General features: G+C 42.1%; 1 protein-coding gene and 1 non-coding gene across 2 annotated transcripts in view; one reads left to right on the forward strand and one right to left on the reverse strand.

Annotated features, from left to right (window-relative positions):
* Positions 1-4192: 4192 nt before the first annotated feature.
* The window catches only part of SERP2 (stress associated endoplasmic reticulum protein family member 2), a 29556-nt gene continuing 7335 nt past the window's right edge, over positions 4193-26413 (reverse strand). The window contains exons 2-3 of the mRNA XM_056808445.1: positions 25968-26040; positions 4193-7777 (exon numbers count right to left, since the gene is read on the reverse strand). Coding sequence (XP_056664423.1) covers positions 7737-7777; positions 25968-26040 — 114 coding nt within the window. The 3' untranslated portion in view covers positions 4193-7736. The remainder of the gene's footprint in view (positions 7778-25967; positions 26041-26413) is intronic.
* LOC130456041 (U6 spliceosomal RNA) lies at positions 25691-25792 on the forward strand. Its single transcript, XR_008914317.1, has one exon. It is a non-coding gene; the product is annotated as a U6 spliceosomal RNA (small nuclear RNA).

The raw sequence follows: 26413 nt of genomic DNA on the forward strand, positions 1-26413 counted from the left end.
AAGATCTTGGAAACGCTTACATCAAAGGACTAGGAAGCATAAGAGGACCCAGTGGAGGAGACAGAGTGTGAGTGTGGGGGGAGTCAATCTTGTCACCAGCTTTAGAAACGCCAAGGAGCCCAAGGACTGCTATCAGAAGGAGGGAGCAAGTGGATGGGGGTAAAAGATCCCCATTTTATCTACCAAATAACATTTAAACTTTTGCATTCAGAACCCACCACCATCTGGGTCTAGCCAAACTTTCAAGTATTATTTGCTAATCTGCTCCTTCATACACTTTTATTTCAAGAGAAACTGAGCTACTCTCTGTCCTCTGTTCCTGGGCTGCCTCTTCCCAACTTGGCTCTTGTTCTTTCCAGTAATGGAATCCACCCCTTCTCTCCCTGGGAAGTCCCATTTCCTCCATGAAGTCTCTCCTCTGACCTTCCTTTCTTCTTCACCTGGAGATAGTATCAAGCTTCCAGTACGGTGCCTGGATCTCTCCCTTGTACTTGTCACATTCTCCTTTGTCAATTATCTGTGTTTGGGTCTCTCCTGACCCCCAATCCTCTTTGGATCATAAGTTCCTTAAGAGTAGACTCCATGAAGCCTCTATCTTTGTATCACCAGTGCCTAGCCCCACATTTGTGGAGTTGAGGCATATATGAAATGAAATACTGAAGACCTCCAGGCAAAATGAACTTGACCTCTGCCTCTCTCTCTCTCTCTCTCTCCTTCTGTCTCTGTCTCTGTCTGTCTTTCTCTGTCTGCCTCTCTCTCTCTGTCTCTCTGTCTGCCTCTCTCTCTCTCTCTCTCTCTCTCTCTCTCTCTCTCTCTCCTCTCTCTCTCTCTCTCTCTCTCTCTCTCTCTCTCCTGTCTCTCTCTCTCTCCTGTCTCTCTCTCTCTCCTGTCTCTCTCTCTCTCTCTCTCTCTCTCTCTCTCTCTCTCTCTCTCTCTCTCTCTCTCTCTCTCTCTCTCTCTCTCTCTCTCTCTCTCCTGTCTCTCTCTCCTTCTGTCTCTGTCTGTCTGTGTCAGCCTAGCTTGCTGAGGAAAGCACGGGGACACAATTCTCTCTGAGTACCAGGGTTCAGATCTCAGCTTTCTTTTTGGATTCTACAAAGTGACTTCTAACTTCAACTATAATTATTCCTATTATTCCCCTTGGGGTAGCATCCACAATGAGCAGTGACTTTAATTCCCTTCAGGACCAAATGACAACCCCAAAACTTATTCTCTTCTTTTTCTTTAGATCTCTATCTGTTTAAGGATATCACACATTATTCTGTGTATTATATACACACACATATCTATGTATATACACACAGTATATATTATATATATATATAATTAATTCATTAAAAAACTCTTACCTTCTGTCTTAGAATCAATACTATGTATTGTTCCAATGCAGAAGAGTGGTAAGGGCTAGGCAATGGGGGTCAAGTGACTTGCCCAGGGTCACACAGCACCATTGGATTTTGACAAGTCTGGAAGAGAGAGTGAGTGATGACTTTGTGCAACTTTGCCTGGCTTTAACTTCAATTCATGTATAAATAAAGACATCCCTTATATTCAATCCCTTGATTCCTCTTTGTTGTGTCTTGGACCAATTTAGCAATCTGGTGGAATCAAGACATCCCAGTGATGCCATTGGTCCTCTGTGAAAACAAAGGACAAACAACAACAACAAACTTAGAAATATATAGAAGGCAAATGTATGGATGAACCCATAATTTGGAAAGATGAATTCATCTTGCAACTTTAATCTAGAGTCAGTTTTCCAGGAGGAAGGTGGCTCAGCAGGTTAAATTCACTATCCTCCAGATAGTCAAGGCTCAAATGCCTATGATGCTAAACCAAAATTTGTTATTTATTTATCAAGGGCTAGTGGTTTACAGAAAAGAGACCTGGCTGGGACTCAGAAGACACTTGTTAATCATAGGATATGTGCTAGTAAACAACCACCGAAATCATCGGAGTCCAACCATATTTTGTAGTTGAAGAAACTAAGACTTATGGGGGTAAAGGAATTGACTTACTCAAGGTCATATGACTTTGACATTGAAATCAAACCCAGGTCTTCTAGTTCCAACATAGCTCTCATTACACCAGCTCATCTTTCATACATTACCTTTCTTCTAATAACTTTATAACCATAGACACGATGACTTTACCTCTTTGGCTCCCAATTTCCTTTTTTATAAAATGAAGGGCTTATTTTTTATCTCAGGGATTCTTAGCTTGTAGTCTACAGACCCTTAAATTTCAGGTGGGAGGATGAATGAATTTGAATGGATTAAAAAAAAGATTTCATTTTTATGAACCTCTAAATTGAGCATTTCCTTCAAATATAATGATTTATATGAAAACGAGTCCATAAGATTTATCAGATTGCTAAACTGGTCCAAGATACCACAAAGAGGAAGAATTCCTGCTCTAGACAATCTGTAAAATCTCTCTTTTGATTCTAACTCTCTCTGAATCTAGAGTTTGAGTTTGCTTCCTCTCGTTTTAGATATTTTCTTTTTTTATTATAGATTCAGCAAACGTCAGCAAGCACAAACATTTCAGTATGCCAAGAACAGAAGAGTATTGTACGAAACTGTGAACTTCTGTAACATAGTTTTTTAAAGTAGTTATTAAATTTAATGTACTAGTGATAAATGACCAGTTTGTTTGTGTCTCCTGAACTCTCTTCTGTACATTTCATTGTTTCATTTTCTTTTTCTTCTTCTTCTTTTTGGTATCATTATAGCTATCTCCCAGCTGTACCATTGTGAGCCCCCAATCCCAAACGGAAACCTTCAGCATCGTTTTTCCCTCCAGAAATGGGATCACAGCATCATGAACTGCTGTTCAGCATTGTTGATTTTAGGAGGGAGCCCAATGAGAAAGGACTTCCAAATGAAGTCTCCAGGAAATGATAAACAACAAGGCATAAAGAAAGCGTAAGTGAACTTACAGTCTGGCAATGCCCTCTAATTATGCTCTCATAAATATGCTTCCATTTACATTAGGAAAGACCAGGAGAGGTATGAGTCCCCAGAAGATTCAGATCAAGCCTGGGAGAAATGGGGAGTGATTGGGGTTTAGAGGTAACGTCAACAGATGCTCCCATTTCTATAGTACCTCAGTGTTTGAGATGTTTTTTACTAAGGTAAGAATTCTTACCTCCATCCCTGGGCTGTCAGGCAGCCCAGAGCTCTCAGTTCTAGGTGAGGTGGCCAGCTGTTGGGGTCTGATTTTGATAGCTCATGGGTACAGAGTACATATGGCCTATTCAGGGCCAAACAGGATGCCTAGGGCTCTGGGGTGTGTCGACTTCTATTGTTTGCTGTCTTCAGAGCAGTAAGGAAATGGCCCCTTCTGCCCAGAGAAGTTGGAGGAAGGGTGGAGCTCCTCCTTGGTCTTGAGCAACCAGGGTCTGCTAATTACAGAGTAGCAGGGCTCTTCAGGAGCCAATTTAGTGACAAATATGGGGGCCATAGAATGGGAACTGGGGACCAGGGAGGAGGAGTGCCTCTAAGACCATAGCAACAACCCTTCTGGGGCAAAACTAATGAAGGACAAGAAGAGGGGAAAAGGGAATTCCTATAGAATGAACTCTAAGGTTGTTGTTAGTTATTCAGTCCTGTCTCACTCTTTGGGACCTCATGGACCATACTGTCCATGGTGTTTTCTTGGAAAAGATCCTGGAGGTTAAGTGACTTTCCCTGGGTCACACAGCCGGTAAGTGTCTGAGGCTACATTTGAACTCAGGTCTTCCTGACTCCAGGTCCAGCACTTTACCCACTGCATCATCTAGCTACTCCTAGAATCAACTATAAGGAACTTATATTTAAGCTTTTGGTACCTTCCTGTTTTGGAGATAGGGAGAATCATCTGTAGCAAGGTTTTCTTTAATTATCCAAACAAAGGGATATCACCTTCCTTGGACTGTCCCAAATTGTTAAAGAATACATCCAGCACATTCAAAAGCATTCAGAAGAAATTTAAATGGGTGATATTAGGCTCCTCAAGACTCTGGGCTCATAAGGGATAGAAATCTGAGGGTTGACTCCAAGGTGATTGGTACCTCTCTTTGGTTCATTGCCCCCACTTAAACTATATTTAGAGACTTTTCCTGAAATAATTTTAAGTGTTGCTCTTCTCTCAGATTTCCAAATGTGGATTACAGGGTCCCCATCTCTCAAATGCTCAATGAATACAAATAGAGTATTGGACAGCCTTTATTTTACCCCACAGAAAATGCAGAAGGTACAAAGTTCTCCTGGGAGCCCATCAATAATTACAGAAAACACATACAGAAGCCCATTGGTTCCCTCCAAAGCAAAATGAACTTGGGATCACCATCAAGGCAACCCTTTGATGTGCTCTAGCAAGTCCCTCTTTTCCTAGGCCTATCCAGATTCCCTGATGTGTGTGGATGTTCAAGGAGGACTGACCCCTCCAGTATGAGGGCTTGACAAGCCCTTTTCAGGGCTGATTATCCACCTTTGGTGCCCACCTGATGTTCAGCTCACCTGTGGCTCTGAGAAGCTGTAGCATGCACACTGGCCATACCCCAGTAAACCATCTTGGCAGATGTGCTAAACCAGGTTAAGGGTAATTGATGGGTCACAAACCCATCGTTGAGTTGGGGGGAGGGGTTCACCCAAGCATTTAAACATTTCTCCTAGTAGAATGGGTGGATGAGAATAATTTGTTCCCATGATTATGAGAGCAACAGAAGCAGATGCTGTGGAGAGCTTAAAGCTTGTCAGACACTGAAGACACCAGTCATCCACTTTATCCTGGGCCATCGCTAGTCATCCTGACTTTTTCTTGCCACTGGACTTTGACTCTGAAAAAGAAAGCGTGGCTGATGACTTTGTGCAACTCTGCCTCACTGAAATCCAATTCATGCACAAGTTAAGACATCACCCAGTGATGCCATTGGTCCTCTTTGAAAACAAAGGACAAACAAAAACATCTTCCCTGCGACCTGTAGCATTGCCCTGTGGTTTAGACTCTTCCCCCTCAAAAGAGACACATTTGGGGATTTCTCAACAGGAAGTCTTTTTCTGTGTGGTCCAAATAACGCATGAGCTTTATTTTCCACATATGACTGCTCAGGAACTCTGAAGATGTTCTCTTCGTTCTCTATGAAGCATGCTATTGAAGAAATCTTCTTCCTCTAATCTAGAAGAAAGCTATTGTTAAGTTTTTGAATTTGGGAATTCTTGAACTTGGGGTCCTTCACTCAAAAGCCAGTCCCCAAATCTAGCACTACCCAATGAACCCTTCTTCAGTGGCTAGAACCCTCTAGATTCTGGGGTCATGATGCCCAGGAAATCAAACCATCTACCTCTCCTCTGCACAGGAAGCGGGGAATCAGAGAGACTGTCCATGCACTCTCCTCTCAGGTCACCTGGACACCTGTGCATATCTGCTTCGAGTTACCAGGAGCTGTTGGGTTGGAGCAGGAAAAGGGAAGGGAGAAGGAAGTGGTCCCTATTCCACCCTTTTGATGGAAAGGCCTGAGGGAAAACAATGAAAGAGTCCAAAAGAGAAAAAGAGCTAGTTTGTCAGCATGTATAGACCTTGGAGCAACGTGGTTGCTTTGACAAGAGTCTGTCCTTGTGGAGTCCCAGACAGTCAGTTATTAGGAGCTTCATGTATTCTCTGAGCAAGATGGCGATGGCCATGCCCATGCTCCAAGGGTTGCTGGTGCCTGCAAATAAAAATGCTCCTCCTCTGCCGATCTCGTCAAGTTGCTTAGAAACTCCCCAGATCAGACTCCATCCCTTTGCACAGACATTATGTCATTGGATAAAATGGCCTTATTTATTTGACTTGTTAGATGAGGATCAGAGATTTATTTAGAGCTGAAAGGGACCTTGGAGGTCCACTAATCTGTCTCCTTCATTTTACTAACAAGGAAATTGAGGCCCAGAGAGTAACTTACCCAAATTCACCTACGAAATAATAGCTAACTTTTACGTGGTGCATTAAGGTTTGCAAAATGCTTGATGCACACATCCCTACAACACTGTGAAGTAGGTGCTATTATCTCCATTCCACATCTGGGGAAACTGAGGTTGAGGGAAGTTAAAGTGATTTCCCTAAGATCCTATAGCTAGTAAGTTTCCAAGACAGCGCTTGAACTCAAGTCTTCCTCGTTCCAGGTCCAATACCCTCTTTCTCTACTGTGCTCTAGCTGTAGCTAGATAGCAAATAGTAGCACTGGGCTTTGAACCCAAGTGTTCTCTAGCTCCAAATCCAGCAGTGTTTCCCCAATGTGTTTCTTGAGCACAAAGTCAACCATAGAGTTGAGAATGGACCCCAGGCATTAATGGCTTTCCCAGAGAGCCTTCACAGACTCCAAGGATGGACATGGAGGATGAAAGAGCCAATAATGAGGATGGTTATAAAGATGACATCACACTTTACCCCTTCATATTTCCGGTTTCTTCACTGTAGAAAGAGGATTTGGGGTAATTCAAGATGAAAGACGGAGCCCTGAATTTTGGAGTAAAGACTTAAGTTCAAATGTTGTCTCTTATACTTATGCCTTGTATGACTTGGGGTGGGGAGGGGGGAAGCTTTTAACTTTTCTCTATCTCAGTGTCTTAATCAGCAAGATGGCGGGGTTGGCTTATATGATTTCTAAGGCCCCCTAACATTCTCAAACACATGTGGATGATGCTTTTTCCAATGGATTTCCAACACGCTACTTAAATAGATGGAAAAACACTACGATCACAAAAAAGAAATGAAGATGGGAAAAGTGGTAAGAACTGAAGCCAGCTGGGTCCGACAATCAGGATCCACAGGCTAAGTAAGCCTCTTAAGTGTTTTTCAAAGTCCACTTAGTGTCATCCAACTGGAAGCCCCAGGTCTTAGGCTATAGGATAGAGAACTTGAATGGACCCTAGCAAGCATCTTGCCCAGACTTTGCAGTAAGAAACTAAGGTCCAGATGGGTGAAACCACACAACTAGTAGGTAGCAGAACTGGCTTTTTACCACCAATGTTATGATGCTACCTTCTCATACAGCTGTTTTCCAATGAAATAATCCTAATTAATAAAAAATCAAGACACCTTCTGAGCTCTTCTGTTGGTCTTCTTCTTATGATTAGAAAGAGGAGTGCTTCCCATGGCCCGCCACCCCAAGAGTGATTTTCATACAGGATAACCAAATCCTGCAAAGGCTTAATGCTCTTCTGGTTGGCACCCCTTTATTATACTGCTCCCCTCCACCTCATTCCCTGGTAATAACACTGTTTTGCGTGATGTGTTTTCCTCTCCATTGCTTCTCAATGAATGTCAGCAGAGTCTGCCGCTATTTTCTTGGGCTTGACTTTCCAACTATAGCCAACAAATAGTGTGTGTGTGTGTGTGGGGGGGGGGTGACACTGGCGTTTATTTTTAAAATCAATTCCCAGCACTCGACAGAGGTACACCGGTGGCTGTCTCACGGGCTATAAACACCCTGATGAGAAAACGGGAAATGACCCCGATTCAGAGCAGGGCTGCTCTCCCCCAAGGCCAGGACAGTCCGTCCAGCCAGTAGCCAGAGCATCCCTTCCTTTCCTGTTGAGGACAGACAAGCACCGAAATGTGACACGGCGAGGTAGTTTGGTTTGGCATCCTTGCTGATGCGTGCAGGCATGGTCCCACGACGCGTTGGCTTGTCTTTGTGGGTGTCTGTTTCAGCTAAATGGCCATCCAGTCTACCCTGCCGACGGACGAAGGGAAGTCGAGTCTCCGATGCCTCACATACCCATCCTTATACTCTGGATGATCTGAAATATAGCTGAAAAGGAAGACAGAAAATAGGTTCCCTCAGACGCTGGCCAGCGGGAAGGAGCTTGTCCTCTGGGGTCCTCCTTAGAAGGAGCCCTTCCGAGCTTGGCGTGTGAGCAGGCAGCCCGCCCATTGGATGTTTCCTCACCGGAAGTCAAAGACCTTTAAAAAAGGAAGCCCTGGGCGTCTCTCACTGACCAGAAAGCTTTGCTAATTCCAGTGAGAGTCCCAGACAGGAGCGTGCCAGGTCCCCACAGAGGAGATGGAGATTGCAAGGATGTCCTGATACATCGGGGATGATGCGCATCCGCCACATCCGTGGGAACAGTCGCTGCCTGCTTTCACCCCGCCTTCAAAACAGCCCAGCCCAGCCTGGCTGGTTGCGGGGGCCGGGTGATAGCAGAAAGATCCTCTGACCTCTGAGGCGGCTGGCACTGTTTAGTTACTGATAACCCCCATCGCATTTCGGCATCTGTGGGAGCCTCTGAGACGGGGGCTGGCTCACGGTGCAACTTAAACCGAGGAGCACGTGGCTTGGGTATGCGGGCTCCTCTTCCAGGGGCTGGGGAGACCGGACCTTTAGCTCAGATTTTTAAAAGAAACTGGGCTTTCATGCACAATAACTGAAATATTGTGGAACAATCAAATGGGGCAGACTTGGCTATTAACAGCAATGCAATGATCCAGAACAATTCTGAGGGATTTATGAGAAAGAACGCTATCCACCTCCAGAGGAAGAACTGTGGGAGCAGAAATGCAGATGAAAACATGCTTTATCACTTGTTTATTGGGGTATATGATTTGGGGTTTGGGTTTTATAAGATTATTCACTTGTATTCTGCATAATAAGGAAATATGTTTCGCAGAATACATGTATAACCCAGAAACGAAATTTATAATAAAAATAAATAAATAAAAGGAACTGGTCTTTCTGCTCACCGCCTCTGGCCTCCCAGAACTCCTAATTAGAACAATGACTGCAGATACCACAGGGTGGGGCCTCAAAAAAAAGCAGAACAGGCTAATAGCTCCCAGACAATAGTGCTCTTGGGAGAAAAGAGTCCTCTGCTCTGGCTCTCATTTTGCTGAGAGATGATCATTTGGCCCTACCCTTGGTCTGTTTACCTGAGGTTATTATAGTAGCTTGGGAGGCTTGCTTTTTAATTGGGTTTCATAGCTTTGGGGTGCCCAAGGAAGCAAAAATCTCAAAGATTTTCATCTTTTGTCTTCCCCAGCTATTGAGGCTAATCCGGATTATGCAGACCCAAATTTCTAGAATGAGTCTCTCTCTCTACTTCCCTGCTTTTAAACAGTATATTAAAACTTATGCCCTTTCTAGATGCCTGAGTCTATTAAAAACTTGGAATCTTCTTCTCAGGGGCTACTGAGGTGGGGAGAGCTATTAGTCCCTGAAATAAGTGGCTTCAGATTCTTGCATTCTTTGCATTATTTTTTCTCTGCTTTTTTTTTCTGCTTCCTCTCTTCTGCAGATTTTTCTGCCCCTTCTTGCATCCATCAGCATGCCTGTTTTTAACAGGTCTTCTCTTGGTTTCTAATTTGTGCCTTCTAATCCACTCAGGGTTTGGAAAGCATAGAACTAAATGTATTAAATTCTCATTCAGAGCCTTTTTTGACTCTCAGTTTGAAGGGGTGATGTGATGTGAATAAGATTTAGTGCCTGGACTTTTGGCTGTACTTAGACATTTTTGGCTTTCCTTTGGTTCTCAGTTTTGTTCTAGGTAAGATTAAGTTATTTTAAACGTGAATTCCAGATAGATGAAGCGTTATTATAAAAAAAATCAACCAGAAATGTCTGAATTTTACAATGTTGCCTAAAGGAGAAGTGTTTGGAATAAAATTAATGAAATAAGCCTTTTCCAAAATTACCTTCCCAAGAAAAATGTCTCTGTGTCTTACACTAGACACTATTTTCAGAATTGATTCAGCTGTACTGTTAGGACCCAATGAATGAGAAAAATACAATCAGTGAGTCCTGGTCACATCCCATTGCCTCTAATTATGATTGTGTAACTTGGAGGAAACATTCATACCACCTCTGCTCTTTCTAATAGCTACTGACCATTTCCTTGGAGAATTCTAATCAAAACACTCTAGATCAGTCTCATCTTATTAACTTGAATTAAAACAACTCATTCATTCCTTTTTAACTTCACTAAAAATGATTCCTTATCCTAACTGAGCTAATGCAGCAGTGTACTCTTTGTTTTTTTCCCCATCTTTCTAGCATATTTATAGAGGAATCATTTGGAAAGGATTCTTTTCTCTTTCTGTCCATTTAGAGCATATTTAGAGAGGGATCAATTTGGAAAGAAATCTTTTTTTCTCTCCTTTCTGTATTTTGCAGACTTGTAGAGATCAATTTGGAAATAATTCTTTTAAAAAATGTTGCATTAAGTGGGTTAAAAAAAGTGGGCCATTTTGGTTTACTAATTCCCCCCAAATGTGGAGAAATAGTAGAGTTTTTTTTGTTCTCCTTCTAGTTGTCTTTCAAACTCCTTAGAATGCTTATGACATGTTATGGCAATTATACAGAATCTAATTCTGCATGTAAGCCACAGTTGACCTGTCTGCTAACCCCTGTCTCCCAAACCCTGACTTTCCGATGCAGTGAGCAGGAAGAGAGTCAACAGAGAGTTCAAAGAGGGAGCCGGAAGTAGGGAGTCTAGACCCTGACAAGTTAATAACTTAACAGTGGGTGAACAAAGCTGAGAAAATAACAGTTGAAGAGACTGCAGGAAAGGATCTGGGTTAAAGGCAAGACAAAGACCAGAGGAAAGAGGCCCAGGAAAAGCCAGGCAAGGCAGGAAGGCATTTTGGGCTGGAGAAGCTGGCCCCGAGCAAGACCACCATCTTCCAAAGGAATCTCTAATACAGTAACATTAGAATTACAGCTTCATGAATACAGCTTGGACAGTGGGGACCTGAGATTCAAATCCTGCCTCATATATCACTTCAGCTTCCTAGGGGTCACCTTATTAAATGTTGGGGTTGGATTTAATACTCTCTGAAGCCCCAAACCATCTATTGGACCAAGACCTTAGAAGTCAATGGATCTGACCTTTTTCAATTCATAAAGCCCATGATGAGGCTCAGGGAGAAGAGGAGGCCACACACCAGAAAACAGCAAAGCTGTCTTTAAAACAATTGAAGAACCCCTCTGCCCTGTCCTGAGCGGAATGCCAAATGTGCATGAGCTCTGTTCACAGAGACCAGGAGGGTGGGGATGCAAACTTCCAGTGTTTTATCCATAATCCCAATGATTGTACTTTCCATAACAAAGTGGGTACCTGAGAAGGTCTGGGATTCAAATTAAGTCAAGCCAACAGGAAGAAAGCATCTACTATGGGGTCAGGCACAAACACTGAGGATTCAAAGGTGAAAAGAGTCCCTTTCTTGAGGGAGCTCCTAATTTAATGAGAGAGACAGCAGAAACATTGATGTAGAAGCAAGCTCTGAGATTCAGGATAAATCAACAGAGAGAAGACCCTTGAATTAAGATGGATTGGGAAAGGCTTCTAGAAGAAGGTGGGATTTTAGCTGGGACTTGAAGGAAATCAGGGAAGCTAGGGAATGAAGGTGAGGAGGAAGAGCATTTCAGGCAGAGAAGAATAACTAGTGAAGATGCCCAAAGTAGCAAAATGGAATGTCTTGTCTGAGAAATTGCAAAGAAGCTGGTATCATTGATTGGATCCTAGTGTATGTGGGAGGAAGGAAGGTGTAGGAAGCCTGGAAAAGCAGGGTTCAGATTAAAATTCTCTGGAGACTATATTTATTTATAATTATTTATCCAAGAGTGAAAAATGGGTCAGTTGAATGGCTGCTCACCTTGTGACTCTGTTTAACCCTTTAAGCTTTGTAGATCCATCACTTCTACCTTCTGTCACATCACTTTTTCTGGCTCACCCCAATTGAACCAACTTGACCTCAGTCTGGGTCAGAGTCAATCTCCCAGATTCTAGGAGTCATCCTCATGTTTTGTTCTTAATCCATTCAAAGGGTGGGGGCTGAATAGAAACTCAATTCACTAGAGAAACACCCCAAGGCTGATTTTAGGGTACCAAGAAAAGGGCTGCAAACTGGTGTTCAATTCTCACAGTGGGAAGTCAGGTTACAAAGGGTTAGGGTTAATGGCAAATAGAGGATTTCACATTTTATCATGGAGGTTGCAGGAAGCCCCTAGAGTTTGTTGAATAAGAGGGGAACAAGTTCCACTATGTTTTGGGAAGATGAATTTGACAGCCCTAGGGAAGCATCCTCAGACAATGGAAGATTGAAGATTACTGAGAGTAGGTAGGATAGAGGGGACAGTCTGCTGGAGAAAAATGGAATGGAACTTGGATTATTTGCACTTGTACTTGGGATGGCCTGGACAAGTAGAAGAACCATCTCTTTTCATGCCAGACTGAGGGAAAGGAGGAGATAGAGGTGCAAGGCATCTCTAGGTGATGAGAGATGAAAAGAGAAGAAGACTGAGTGCTTAGAAATGGCCTCTATTTTTTTTTTCAGTGAAATATGATACAAGCTGAGAGGATGGGGGATAGAACTCAACAGATTGGTCTCAGAGGAAATAGTCTAGAATTCAGAATCCAGCCAGAGAATTTTATGTCATGACAGACAATTTTAACAAGAAAATGAGAAAGGGGCCAGTAGAAGGGAGGCCACAGGGTGAGCTGAAAAGAGAAAATGGAAAGAGGGAATGTGAATTATGGGTGAGAATAAGAAATCCCTGGAGATCCCCAGACCTAGAGCAGTTTTAATTAAAATGTGAGAATGGTGGGAAAAGTCAGGCATGGTTTATAAAGAAACTCATGGGCTAAGAGAGAGCTGAGGGGGAGACAGAGAAGATGGGAAATTGCAAGGAGCAGATGAATCACTAGAAATCAATCTATAAAGGATCAACACCAGGAGCATCAAAGCCTCTTATTATTATGTGAGGACATAGGAAGGCAGTCAGTGACCACTGGCCAAAGAACTGGAAATGAGAGCAAAAAACAGAAAGGACTGAAAATGAGACAAGAAGAGCTAGGAAAGACCGTCTGGTGCAAAGAAGGCAAAATCATATGTCTCCATTAAGGTAACGGGCACGAAACAATATCCCTTTCCCTAAGTGGTTGGATGAAAGAATGATCACTCAGGTTCCTTTCAGCTCTTAATTCAGTACTGTGGGGACATGACCCCAATTGTCATAGGATGGTGATGTAAGAGACAGTCAAAACAACAATGGACAGCTTTAAAAATGAGTTCCAGGGGGACCCTTTCACAAATCTGGATGACTCAAAAGATGCATTTTCTAGATCTGACAGTTCTGCATGAAGGGGCCCCCGAGGCAAAATAAGTTCTTCATTTTTTTTTTTAATGTGGCAAAATAGAAGGTTTTCTGCAGAATTCTCGAGCGCCTCACTAGCCAGTCTGTGGGCTGGAGCTTCAGCTGAATTTCCTGATCTTGGAAAAGACCTTTGACCCTCCAGGGAAACCCCAAGTGCTCTTAGAATTCCTGGCCCCCCAAAATCCAAATCTGTCCTGGAGCAAGTATCAATATGTGAAGAAGGACTCTGTCCCTCTCAGGAGTGGCACATGGCTGAACCAGGAATTGATTTGGTTGGAGAAGAGAATCATAAGGGCACTAGATAGGAACCTTTGGAAAATCCACCTTTCTCTGGCAAGGAAGCTGAAGAACGTTTCCTTATCTGTGGCAACTTGCAATCAGTAACCACTCTAAAATATCCATTTATTCCTGTAAATTATTGTTTTTTGCCACTCCTAGGGAAATCCTCACTTGCCCTTGGAAAACTCCCGATGGCCCAATTTCTAAATGGTTATCGATATACAATAGTGATTTTGGCATGATCCTTGCCATTCTTGGTACTGGTAAGTTTTGTTCTGGCTTTCCCACCTTGCTCTCCACCTGCCATTCAGGCAGTCAGGGAGCTGGAAAGGCTGTTCCCAGGGTGACTCAGGTGCTATTGTTTAAGGGGCAAGGGGCAGCCAGGAGCCTTACTCTTCCCTCTGTCCTCTCCCTCTCGCTCACCTTCTTTTTAGTCTCAAGGTATCTAGGGAAGACCCACTGGGTATGTGGCCTCCTCTACTCCAGATGGAAGCTGAGCAAGAGAAATGAGTCTCTCCAGCAGCCAAACTATTCTCTTTTCTCTTCTTTTTAGGTTCAGCCAAATAAACAAGCAGAGAAACCAATTGGAGGCCCTTGGGCAGAAAAAACAAGGATGTTGCTTGGGAGGGGATGAATGGGAAAGGTGGGTGACTGATGGAGATGCCTCTATAGATTTCATTTTTATTCTGGTCTATACCTATGTATGGGGGGAATTATAGGTAAAGAAACTCCCTCCATCGATGAAGATCAAGCATCTGCTCTACAAATTCAATCTGAGAAAGCCTTTGGGGGATTTTGAAAGTTTACTGTCCAGGGTCCCACAGTGGAGATAAGCCAGAGGTAGGATTGGAACTCAAACTTTCCTGGCTCCAGGACTGACTCTCTATCCATTATGCCAGGTGACACACCCGTCTATGGGTCCTATTTATTTGGGATGAGGGAGGGAGGAGACTTAAACCTGTGTTCTTAGTGGTATGGGCAGCTCCTGCTAAGAGACTTCCTCATCTAATGTAGAGATGGCCTTCTCTGGAATTTATAATCTTAAAGAGTTGCCTGGGGCACAGAGAGATTAATTCATCTGCCCAAGGTAAGGCAGGCTAGGGATTAGAGGCCAGACAGGAAGCCTGGTCTTTGGGAATCAGAGGCTGTCACTCTTCTCCTTGATGGCACCATATTGCTTCCATAAATGGTTATACACGCAAACTCGGAAGCCTCCTGAATTCTTCTATATTCTCCGGAGACGGAGGACAGTTGGCAATGAGTAAAAAAGAAGACCCACAGCATCGCCACTTGCTCCAGCTGTTCAGGCACAGCTTCCTGCTTTGTTGGGCAGTGAGTGGTACTGGCCTTGGGGGTTCTGCCCCGGAGGTGACCGGCTGGGGAAGCCAGAGAGGAAAAGATGGTCAGATGGATGGATGGCTGCTCAAGAGGTAGAATGGGCTTCCCGTATCTCAGCTTCATTCCAAGTGACTAGAGCAGCATTTACCATTAACACTGGACCAGTCATGAACAGGGGGATGGGGGTGGGGTTCAGAGGAGAGACAAGAGAGGTCCAGAAGGAGTCAGCTGGCCTAGGAACCAGGAGACATGGGATCTATCCATTAAACGGAGGCATCAAGGCCCTGTGAAAACAAAGGCAGGGAGAGGCCTGCAGAAGGCTTAGTGGATGGGCAGTCAAGGTTGCCTAATTCACTGTGAATGCCCCTAAGAATCGCCCCTTCTCACTTCTTCTCTTGGGAAGGCTAGCCAAGGAAAGGCTTGCCTTTGGGTTGACCTCTCCCCTGGGGAGAATACCTGAAGCATGCATAAGGAGCTGCAGAGTCCAAAGAGCTCTTGGACCAAGCAGACTGAATTGTAGACAGATTGCTAGATTATTAACAGTTGGTCATGTCAAATGAGCCCAGGGCCCGCTCTGCAGAACCACATTCATTCCATGCTGAGTGCCAACTATATGCCAGACACAATTACTGGTTTAGAGGGTAAAGAGGGCACAGATGTGTGCTCCCCCCGGAGCCCAGGTTGCCAGAATGTTCTGAAGACAGCCTGGTCCAATCACCTGGCTTCCTTTCCTTTGTGCTATTCTCTTCTTTGGGACTGGGGACCAGGCTCTCTTCTGCTCTGTCCTCATATGCCCTGGATCCCTTCCCCAGAGGTAGAATTTGTCTGGGGATATAAGAAAGGGGGTCAGGGAGTACTGGCTGGAGTTTCCCCTCTCTTCTTTATATAGTTCAGGGGTTCTTAACCTAGAGTCTGAGAACTTATCTATAATATATAAAATATATATTTTTGATAATTATATTTCAGTATGATTGGTTTCCTACCTATTCCTATGTATTTAAAAAGGATTATTCTGAGAGTCTTACCAGACGGTCAAATCATGATCCAAAAATGGTTAAAACCAGTCCCTGATCTAGATTTTGCTCCTGCTCTTCTAAGGAAATATTTAATTCGATTCAAAAAGCACTTATTCATGCCTCAGTATACATGACGCCAAATTTAGTGCTCCAGGGATGAAAGACAAAAATGAAGCAGTCTTTGACCTTAAGGAGCCTATACTCAGTTGTGCAAGGCATAGGTTACAGTGGCCAGTGAAATTCAGACAAAACTATTCCACACTAATGATGGATACAGAGGGAAAATGAGCCTGTGTTTGAGAATACTGATGGAGGAAGTAGTGCTAGGAGGGGAGCGCAAACATTTTCTTCTATGATTCAAAGGAGGATGTAAATGACATTGTGATCCTGTTTTCTCTGGGTTAAAGAAACCTTTGTGGGGGGGGGGGATGAACAGAGGGGATACGTACAAAAAGTAGCTGAGGTCTATGAAAAGAATATACTTGAGTGTCAACTCAGTATTGTACTAGATCAAGGCCCAGTGAGGGCCAACCAAGTAAATAAATTAAAATGGAAATAATAGAGGGAGATGGAGACACTGTATTAGCTGACTACTGATTATATCATGGCCTAGAAAGCCAGATTGTTAATCAAAGAGCCATAATGTCCAGGAGGAATTTTGGTGAAGAAACCTAAAGCAGCTGCCCAGGAAACACTTGGGTAAAGCATGTCTACAGAGGAGTTAGGTCTAAAGAATATGGAAGAGTATAGGAGAGTAATATTCTCTTTGCTATTGTGTGGGGGGGGGGAGAGAAAGAGAGAGAGAAAAGCAGAGAGAGAGAGAGAGAGGCAGAGAGAGAAAGAGAGAAAGGGAAAGAGAGAAAAGCAGAGAGAGAGAGGCAGAGAGAGAGAGAAAGGGAAAGAGAGAGAAGCATAGAGAGAGAGGCAGAGAAAGAAAGAGAGAAAGGGAAAGAGAGAGATTGAGAGAGAGAGGTAGAGAGAGATTAAGAGAGAGAGAGAAAGGAAGAGAGAGGGGGAAGAGAGAGAAAAAGATAGAGGGGGAGGGAGAGAGAGGGAGAAAGTGAGAGAAAGGAGGAGAGAGAGAGCAAGAGTATGTGTGTGTGTATGAGAGAGAGAAAGGGAGAGAGAAAAAGAGAGAGGGGGAGGGAGAGAGAGGGAGAAAGGGAGAGAAAGGAGGAGAAAGAGAGAGAGCAAGAGTGTGTGTGCGTGTGAGAGAGAGTGAGAGAGAAAGGGAGAGAGAGAGAAAGGGAGAAAGAGAAAAGAAGAGAGAGGGGGAAGAGAGAAAAAGAGAGGGGGTAGGGGGAGAGAGGGAGAAAGGGAGAGAAAGGAGGAGAGAGAGAGCAAGAGTATGTGTGTGTGTATGAGAGAGAGAAAGGGAGAGAGAAAAAGAGAGAGGGGGGAGGGAGAGAGAGGGAGAAAGGGAGAGAAAGGAGGAGAAAGAGAGAGAGCAAGAGTGTGTGTGCGTGTGAGAGAGAGTGAGAGAGAAAGGGAGAGAGAGAGAAAGGGAGAAAGAGAAAAGAAGAGAGAGGGGGAAGAGAGAAAAAGAGAGGGGGTAGGGGGAGAGAGGGAGAAAGGGAGAGAAAGGAGGAGAGAGAGACAGAGAGAGAGAGAGATGTTCATACCTCCAAGAAGCAATGATCTGGAAACAAAGGAAAATGAGGCTGAATGCTGGATCAGTATGAAAGAAATAGCAGTTGTCAATATAAACGGAATGGGAATATGACTCTTAACCAAAAGTCATTAGAAATGACTATTGAAGTCAGCAACTAATTAGGGGTGGGCAGTTTCATAGGGGCACTGTACATCTCTGAGTTTGAGATGAAAATAAACAAGACTCAACTCAGTTTTGCTACCAAGAGCTTCCTGAATGGTGCCATATTTTGAAACATAGATTATTTCAAGAGAACTAGGGTGAGCTGCCTATATTCAAAGAGACCAGTAAAGAATGAATAATGCAAAACAAAACTCTGTGTTCATGCAAGGTACTATGCTGGGTGCCGAATATAAATACAGTTAAGTAAGACAATCTTTACCTTTAAGGAGCTTTTATCAGGTAATGAGACTACACAGAGGGGAATAGAGACTAGGAATATGTGTTAGTTAATAGGGATTTGAGTTATATGACAAATGATTGGCAGATCCTTTCCAGAAATGACTGCATGGATTTAATTATTGTTTTCAGAGCTAGCACTGAAAAAGGGTTAGGGTCTATGTCCAGCCACTTGACATGGAGATGGCTGGGAAGCAGCATCACAAGCCTAAGAATGAGACACCAGTGAGAACCAGGGAGTCACAAAGATGGTACCTTCAGTTCTGGATGGAGGTAGAGCCAGAGGTCAGATAGCCTGGCATAAAGATGGAAAGAAGATAGGAAATAAGCAAAAACGGTCAAGATGGAATATCCTCAACTCGTAGAACCTTCAACTTCTTGAATGTAGATTTTAGGAGACCACCGTGCATTAGGCTTGGCAAAGTCACAATCTTTTGGGCCTTAGTTTCTTCATTTGTAAAATGAGGTTGGGCAAGGAGGGGGGGTCTCTGAGGTTTCTTGGAACTCTAAATCTGTGATCCCAAGAAACTAATTTTAAGGTTTGAAAAAGAAAAGTTCTTGAGACCTTGAGAAGAATATCTAATTTGGAGGGAGCTACACATGGCATTTTAGATAGCAACAGTTCAGATTTCTGACCTGCTTTAAAGTTTAAAAAAGTGAACTAAAAATGAAAGTGAAATTAAAAAAAAAAGATCTGAGCCTCAGAGTTATCCCTTTTAGTTAATACAAAACCTCATTTCTTGAAATGAACATGCTGTACCCAAAGCTATTACTGATAACTCACTTCATCTCCTTAGAAACACTTCTGCTACAAACCACTGATTTTTAGAGCTGTTTGTGGGGAGTGAAGCTCACATTTTGTTTCTAGTTTTAAACAACCTCCAGCGGGCTAACAGGAAAACCACCAAAGGCTGGCTTTGGTTAAAGGGCCTGCTAGACTTTCTTCAGTACTCTATCCTATGGAAAAATATTATCATATGTGAAGCATGTTATCATCAAAAATGCTGACACGTACCCATGGGATTTAAGAGATAGTGTCAACTGTTTTGTTTTTTTTTATTCAGAGGCCACATGAGAGATTAAGGCGATGTTAAAAGCAAGGGGGAACCTTGTCAAGGTACACCCAACAGCTGAAGGCCTGGGATCTTAACAGCACGATGCCCTCATTACCTTTATCTAGATACCCTGGTGGGACTGAGAAAGGGTCCGTGAACCACGCATCACTCTCTGGTTGGAGACATAAAAACAAAAACAAAAAACAAACCTCTGTCTGTGACGTATGTTGGTATGTTGAAGGCAGCGATGTTTCTCAAAGGAAATAGCCTTGGAAATGCCATAATTACTCTTAATGGCTGTACTTCTAAAGCTGGTTCCACCAAGGGTGAGGGTAACCATTAAGGGAGTATGAAATGGAAGAACAAACAAATACCGCTGTATGATGTTCATAAATGATACTTAGATGGACACTCTGAGAGCCAGGTCTTCTACCCTCCTAGACAGATGGCATAGGAGTTATAGGAACAGGAAGATGAGTTTGGGGCCCAGGTGGAGGCATCCAGCCAGATGTGGCTCTAGTAGGAGGGGATTCCTGGCCATAGCCAGAGGGAGAACACTGTCTCTGGTCAGTTTCCTAACAGTGGTACCATGATGTTCAGAAGCAATGGCTGAACACATCCATTTCCATTCTAGGATCAGCCAAGAAACCCTGCCTAGATCACAGCTCTTGGGGGAGCAAGGTCCCTATTTTCTCCCTCCAAGGAAAAAGGTTGTTATTTAGCCATTTTCAATAATATTCAATATTTCATGACCCCTTTGGGGGTTTGTTTGTTGGGGGGCAGACATGCTGGGGTGGTTTGCCATTTCCTTCTGCAACTTATTTTACAGAGGAGGCAAACAAAGGTAAGTCATACAAGTGTCTGAGACCATATTTAAACTCATGTCTTCCTGATTCAAGGTCTGGCACTCTATTCACTATACCACCTCTCTGACCCAAAAAGAAAAGGGATTTATTTTATTTTAAAGCTTATTATGCTTAATTTGCTTTTTCTCCAGAAGCTAAAAGTACTAGAAATAAAAATCAGAATTGGGAGGGACCTCTGAGGATGCCCAGTCTAATTTATACTCAAATTATGCATCTCTTTTACAGCATTCCTTAAATATGGTAATAATGAGTGATCTGGACTCTTCTTGAAGACCTCTAGGGAGAAAAAGCTCACTCTCTCTCTATGGCAGTTTATTCTATCTGTTGACAGCTTCATTTGTAAATGTGAGAGTCAAAAATGACCACAGAGACCACTGACTGCAACCTTGCACTTGAATATGGATCATATACTCTATACAGCATTTCTGCTGAGTGGTAATCAAACCTGGAAAGGGTGACTTCTAGTTAGGAGGAACCCACTTCCTCTCTATTCAAGATAATTTTAATAATAATACTTATGATGATGATGGTGATAACTGGCACTTCCCATATGGATGGATCAGCTCTGCTCTACTATCTCACCAAAGAGGAGACTGAATTAGCCCAGGTCTATGTATACGGAATCTATTTCCAATATTCCTACAACTACCACTTTGTCCTCATCAGATTCCTCTGATAAGTTCTATATTCTCCATAGGATAAGGTGCTTTAAAGCTTGCAAAGTGATTTATATACTTTATCTCACTTGAAATTCATAATAGTCTTTGAGGTAGTTACTATAGGTATGTATTATTATAGGTATTTGTAATAAAAATATTGTAATGTAATAATAACATAATAAAATATATTATAATATAATAGAAGAAATGGAGGTCTAGAAAGGTAAGGCCATGGTCATGGAACTATTAAATATCAGATGCAGACTTTAAAACTAGCTGTTATTGACTTCAAGTTTAGCCCTCCAAATCAAATATGCAATTTTATATACATCCACAGTGCTTCTCCTCCTTTGCAGATACCTACCTTGTTCCTTTCAGGTAAGATCTACATTTCATAGCGCCATATTTGTGTTCTGGTCATATACCAGCAAGTGGTAGTAATACGCAGAAGTGTTACATTTCCCTCTTTGCATTGGGACCTCTAGTTTATCTTGAACTAGAGTAACTCTTAAAATTTTTGAAGTCATTAGCCACGTCCTGCTCACGTCTTCCTTTCTGTAGGCTAAACATTCCTAGTTCCTTAATCTTCTTTTTTGCATTATATCAAGTTTCCTCCCCATCTTGGTCACTATTTCTCCTAAAATGTGGTTCCCAGAACAGAACAGAACCCAGTCACGATCATGGCAGCTTATAGTAGAACTTTATGGATGCTCTATTGCTCCGGACATTTATTATTTTATAATAATAATAATTGTTGTTATTATTATTAATACAGCCTCAAACAGCAGAATCTTGTTTAGCTTCCAGATAACACATTTAACTCATCTGAAGCTAAGAGGGCTGCTAAAACTCCCATAATAACTGTTGCCTGGCACCATCTCTATTTCTATACTTGAGTGGTTTCATTTTTTAATCTAAGCATAGGATTTGGCATTGATCCTGGCTCTATTTCTATACTTGAGTGATTTCATTTTTTAACCCAAGTATAGGATTTGACATTGATCATTATTAAACTTCATCTTGTTAAATGAGTCTCTTATTCCAATCATCACAGTTCTTTTGGATGACAATTCCATCATCCACTATGGTATTCTGTTCCTCCCAGTCTTATGTCATCTGGAAGTATGAAAGTGCTACCTTTGCTGTAAGCTAGATGATTAATAAAAATGGAGAACAGAACAGAGTTAAAGGCAGATCTCTGAGGCACTTCTATAGAAACCTAATTCCAACTAAATCAATACTCTTTTGGGGCCCCCTATTGAATGAATTGGCCCTTCTCCTGGCAAGTTAAAGACCTCTGCATTCACCCTTGATCCCATCACCTCCTATCTTCTCCAGCAGACTTCTTTTATTATCATGCCTACTCTATAATTTTCAATGTCTCCCCATCAAGTGGCTCCTTCCTTGCTCTCTACAAACCCACTCATTTCTTTCTGATGCTGAAAAAAATCCTTGCCTGATCTGACTAATCCTACTCCAAGCATATCCCATCCAATATTTTTCCTTCCTTTATTAAATTCCTTAAGGAAGCCATTTATCACTGGGGTCTTTGCCTCCTTTTCTCTCACTTCTAACCCTTTGTTGTCTGCCTTCTGGGCTCATTCAACTCAAAATGCCCTTTCCAAAGTTACCAGTGATGGTTTAACTTCCAGTCTAATGACCTCTTCTCTATCCTCATCCTTCTTGGCCTCTCTGCAGGCTCTGACACTGCTGATTACCCTCTCCTCCTAGCTAGTCTTTCCTCTAGGTTTTTGTGACCCTTCTCTCCTGGTTCTCCTTCTATGTGTCTGACAGCTCCTTTCCATTCTTCATCTATGTTATTTTCACTAAATTATTACATAGCCTCAGTTGTTTGAGCTTCTTCTTTCCCCTCACTTTTGAGTAACAAATGTTTGAATTGGGGAGATCTCTGTCTCCTCAGATTATTTTTCTTCCTTATCTTCCTCTTAACTATTTCCTCTCATTTTTAAAAAGAAATCTTTTATTCCTTTGTTCTCCATTTCAGTGGGAACCAAATTGTGGAGGTCCTTGCATAATAAGTTAAGGATTTTTAACTTCATTCATTAGGCTATGGAGGGTGATTGAAGTTTTCTGAGTAGAAGAAGGAAGTGGTCAGAGCTGTGCATTAGGAAGATAATCTGGGAATGACATGTAGGATGAATGGGATGGATGAGGAGAGAGAGAGGATTAGAAGACTTTTGCAATTACAAACTCCTCTTCTTTATTGAGAATGAGGGTCTCTGGGTGTGGAGCATTGAGTATATTGTCAAATTTAGTAGATGCTTTGCTTAGTTTTGCTGAATTACTTTTTTTCATTCTTTGTTATAAGAGATGGTTTACTGCATAGGAGAGGTGGAAGGGACATAGGCAGAAATGAAGGTGATGTAAAAACCAAATATAACAATTTAAAGAAAAATAGAAAGCCATTCTAATAGTTCAGGATTCTGTCCCTTCTTAGCTGAAGGAATGGAGTGGGTGCAAGAGCCACTGTGGAGTCAAGACTATAAGGATTGGAACTGAGTGACTTGGACAACAGTGGTGTTATTTTTGGGAATGGGAACCCACCAGTGGGTTTTGGGGGAAAGACAATGAATTCAGTTGAAAACATATGGTGTTTAATGGGGCTAGACATCTGTGTTGAACTGTCCAAGAGACAGCTGTTATAGATTGTCAAAGTTATAGATGGAGGAGTTATCCAGCTACAGCTGAGAGCTCAGTGGAGCAGTGAAAGATTGCTAAGGTTGAGACTGTAAAGAGTAGAAAGTAGAAAGAAGGGAGAACTAGTGGTGAACATTGCTTTGGAGAAGTCAAGGAGGATGAGGGCAGGATGCAGTTAAAGGAACTCAGAATGTTTAACCAGAAGACAACATGGGAGACCCTAAGGGCAAAACTAGGACCAATGGTTGAACCTTTAAGGGAGACAGATTTCAACTTAGCATAATGAAGGAATATTTAACAATTAGAGATATATAGATATGGAAGGTAGATAAGACAATGAGTTCTCTGTCACTAGAAGAGTTTTAGGTAGAAGTTAGGGTAATGATAAAAAAGATTGGTATAGTGAGTGAGAGATTTGGCTAGATGACCCCTAAGGTCCTTTCTCTCCTTCTTTCCCTCTTTCTCTCCCTCCCTTCCTTCACCTCTCTCTCTCTCTGTCTCTGTCTCTCTCTGTCTCTCTGTCTCTGTCTCTCTCATTCTTTCCTTCTTTCCTTCCTTCTTTCCTTCCTTCTTTCCTTCCTTCCTTCCTTCCTTCCTTCCTTCCTTCCTTCCTTCCTTCCTTCCTTCCTTCCTTCCTTCCTTCCTTCCTTCCTTCCTTCCTTCCTTCCTTCCTTCTTTCCTTCCTTCCTTCCTTCCTTCCTTCCTTCCTTCCTTCCTTCCTTCCTTCCTTCCTTCCTTCCTTCCTTCCTTCCTTCTTTCTTTCTTTCTTTCTTTCTTTCTTTCTTTCTTTCTTTCTTTCTTTCTTTCTTTCTTTCTTTCTTTCTTTCTTTCTTTCTTTCTTTCTTTCTTTCTTTCTTTCTTTCTTTCTTTCTTTCTTTCTTTCTTTCTTTCTTTCTTTCTTTCTTTCTTTCTTTCTTTCCTTACCTTCTGTCTTAGTATCAATTCTAAGCTAGAAAGGTGGCAAGGGCCAGGCAATCAGAATTAAGTGACTTGCCAAGGATCATATAACTATGAAGGTTCCTTCCATTTCTGAGTAATATAGTGGATAGGGCACTGAACCTGGAATCAGAAAGATGAGTTCAAATGATCTCAGACACTAACTAGTTGAGTGACCCTCAGAAAGTCTCTTAACCTCTGTTTGCCTTAGTTTATTTTTCCTTGAAATGGGGATAATAATACCATTTACCTTCCAGGGTTGTTGTGAAAATAAAATGAGATGATATTTGTAAAGCATTTTATAAATGTAAAAATGTCATAGAAATGCTGCAATTTATTATTATTATTATAGACCAATACACCTCTTGGGATTTTCTTTCTAATTTGTTTTTCCTTTGTTTTCTTTATTCAGAAGTGCTTTTTGATTGGGCAAGACATTCTAGCAGACAGTCCTAGAAACCAAAATCATGTTGGAAAAACAATTCTGAGCCACTAAAAACCAGACAACACCTTGGGACTGATACCTACCCCTGTCTCCCATGGGGTTTGGTCTCTTTTGGGGAAATTGCTGCTCTAGAAAGTAAATGGAAAATAGTTTATGCAGTGGCTTCTCCCTTGCCAAAGGGGACAAGTAATAGGATTGCAGAGTCAGAGCTGGAAGGGATACCCAATTTTACATATGAGAAAACTGAGGCATCGATGAGTTCATGGTCACAGAGCTAGTTAAAGGTCAGATGTAGATTTTGAACCTAATTCCAGTCTAGTACTTTTGCACATCTGGGTGTCTTTAGCTTAATCTAAATAGAAAGAGGGCCTTGGTAGGACTGAGGGGCAGAAAAGGACCAAATAGATGTTCTTTGGTATGGTAATCCATTTGGACAACAGGGACCCATGTCTCCATTGTTAATAGATCACTTCAAATCTTCTATTTCAGGATTCTTGAAAATCCTTTGAAACTCCAGCACTTCAGGTCATGCTTCCTTAGTCTCTTTCCCCAAAGGATGATCTTGGAAGGAAAACAATGTGAAAGTGAAACCTGCCTCTCCTATAACCTTTCCGAAGTCTGAGATGACCAGCTGAGCTATAGGTCAAAGGTCAACCCAGAGGGAAAAGTCTCAGGCATCAATCCTAGAGAAGAATGTGCCACTCCCTGGAATGTGAACCCAGACAGACAGAACACTCTTACAGTGACTTCCCCCAAGAAGCTCTAAGTCTTCTTTGGATGGCTAGGTTGTGATAGCTAGCTAGAGTCAGGAAGACAGTTCAAATCCTCAAATACTAGCTATATGACCCTGGACAAGTCACTTACCCACCTCAGTTTCCTAATCTGTAAAATTCAAATAATAATAGCATATCTCTCAGGATTATGATGATGATAAGGTAATTTTTGTGAGGTACTTTCTTTACAAACTTAAAAAGTGCTATATAAGTGGTAGCTGTTAATGATCAATTCATTTTGGTGTGATACATATTAAATTTGAGGCTTTTTATATTTAGTTACTGGAATAGAAACAGAATTAAGTCAATAACAATAATGGCCAGCACTTATTTAATGTTTTAGAGTTTATAAAGTTTTTTACATGGATTTGACCTTTGATCTTGATGGTATCTTTAGGATTTTTTTTTTTTTGCATGAGAGACAGAAGTGGTAAATAGATGCCACTTGGTACCTGGGAGCTTCATTCATCAGGACAGGAGAGACCTATGTCCCCATTAACAATGCTCACCTCTATAGCACATATACTAAAATTGGAACGGTACAGAGAAGATTAGCATGGCTTCAAGGATGACATGCAAATTCACGAAGAGTTCCATATTTTTAAAAAATGGATCAACTCAAGACCAAGGCAATAATTAATTTGGATCTGAAACTCATATGCTTCTGATGGACTGCCCTTATAAATAAAACACATTTTCCCCACTGATAGAAAGTAACCCGGACATGAAGGTTAGCATTGCAACATCCTTCATTTGTTCTCAAGGGCAGTGTCCATACCTGATCCACAGACAACAAAAACAAACAGTGCCAGCAGCCATGGGCCCACAGGATATTTCTCTTCTTGTGGTCTCTAAAATAGAAGGGACCAGAGAAAAGAGAATTAGATTTGCCTCAGTTCTTAAAAAATGATTTGCCTTTTTAAGCTTACATATAAGAGAGGTCTTGAAGCAAATATATCCACTTCCAACCTCTGAATAGATGAAGAATATTAATAGTAATGAGAGAGAGAGAGAGAGAGAGAGAGAGGCAGAAGCACAGAGAGAAAGAGAGAGAGAAGAGGTTGGGAGAGACACACAGAGAGAAAGTGACAGAGAAAAAGAGAAAAAAGAAAGAAAAAAGAGAGAAAAAGAAAAAGAGAGACAGAGAAAGTGACAGAGAAAAAGAAAGAGAAAGAAAGACACACAGAAAGTGACAGAGAAAAAGAAAGATAAAGTGACAGAGAG

This window comes from Monodelphis domestica, chromosome 8 (genome assembly GCF_027887165.1).
Source record: "Monodelphis domestica isolate mMonDom1 chromosome 8, mMonDom1.pri, whole genome shotgun sequence".
In the NCBI taxonomy this organism is placed as follows: Eukaryota; Metazoa; Chordata; class Mammalia; order Didelphimorphia; family Didelphidae; genus Monodelphis; species Monodelphis domestica.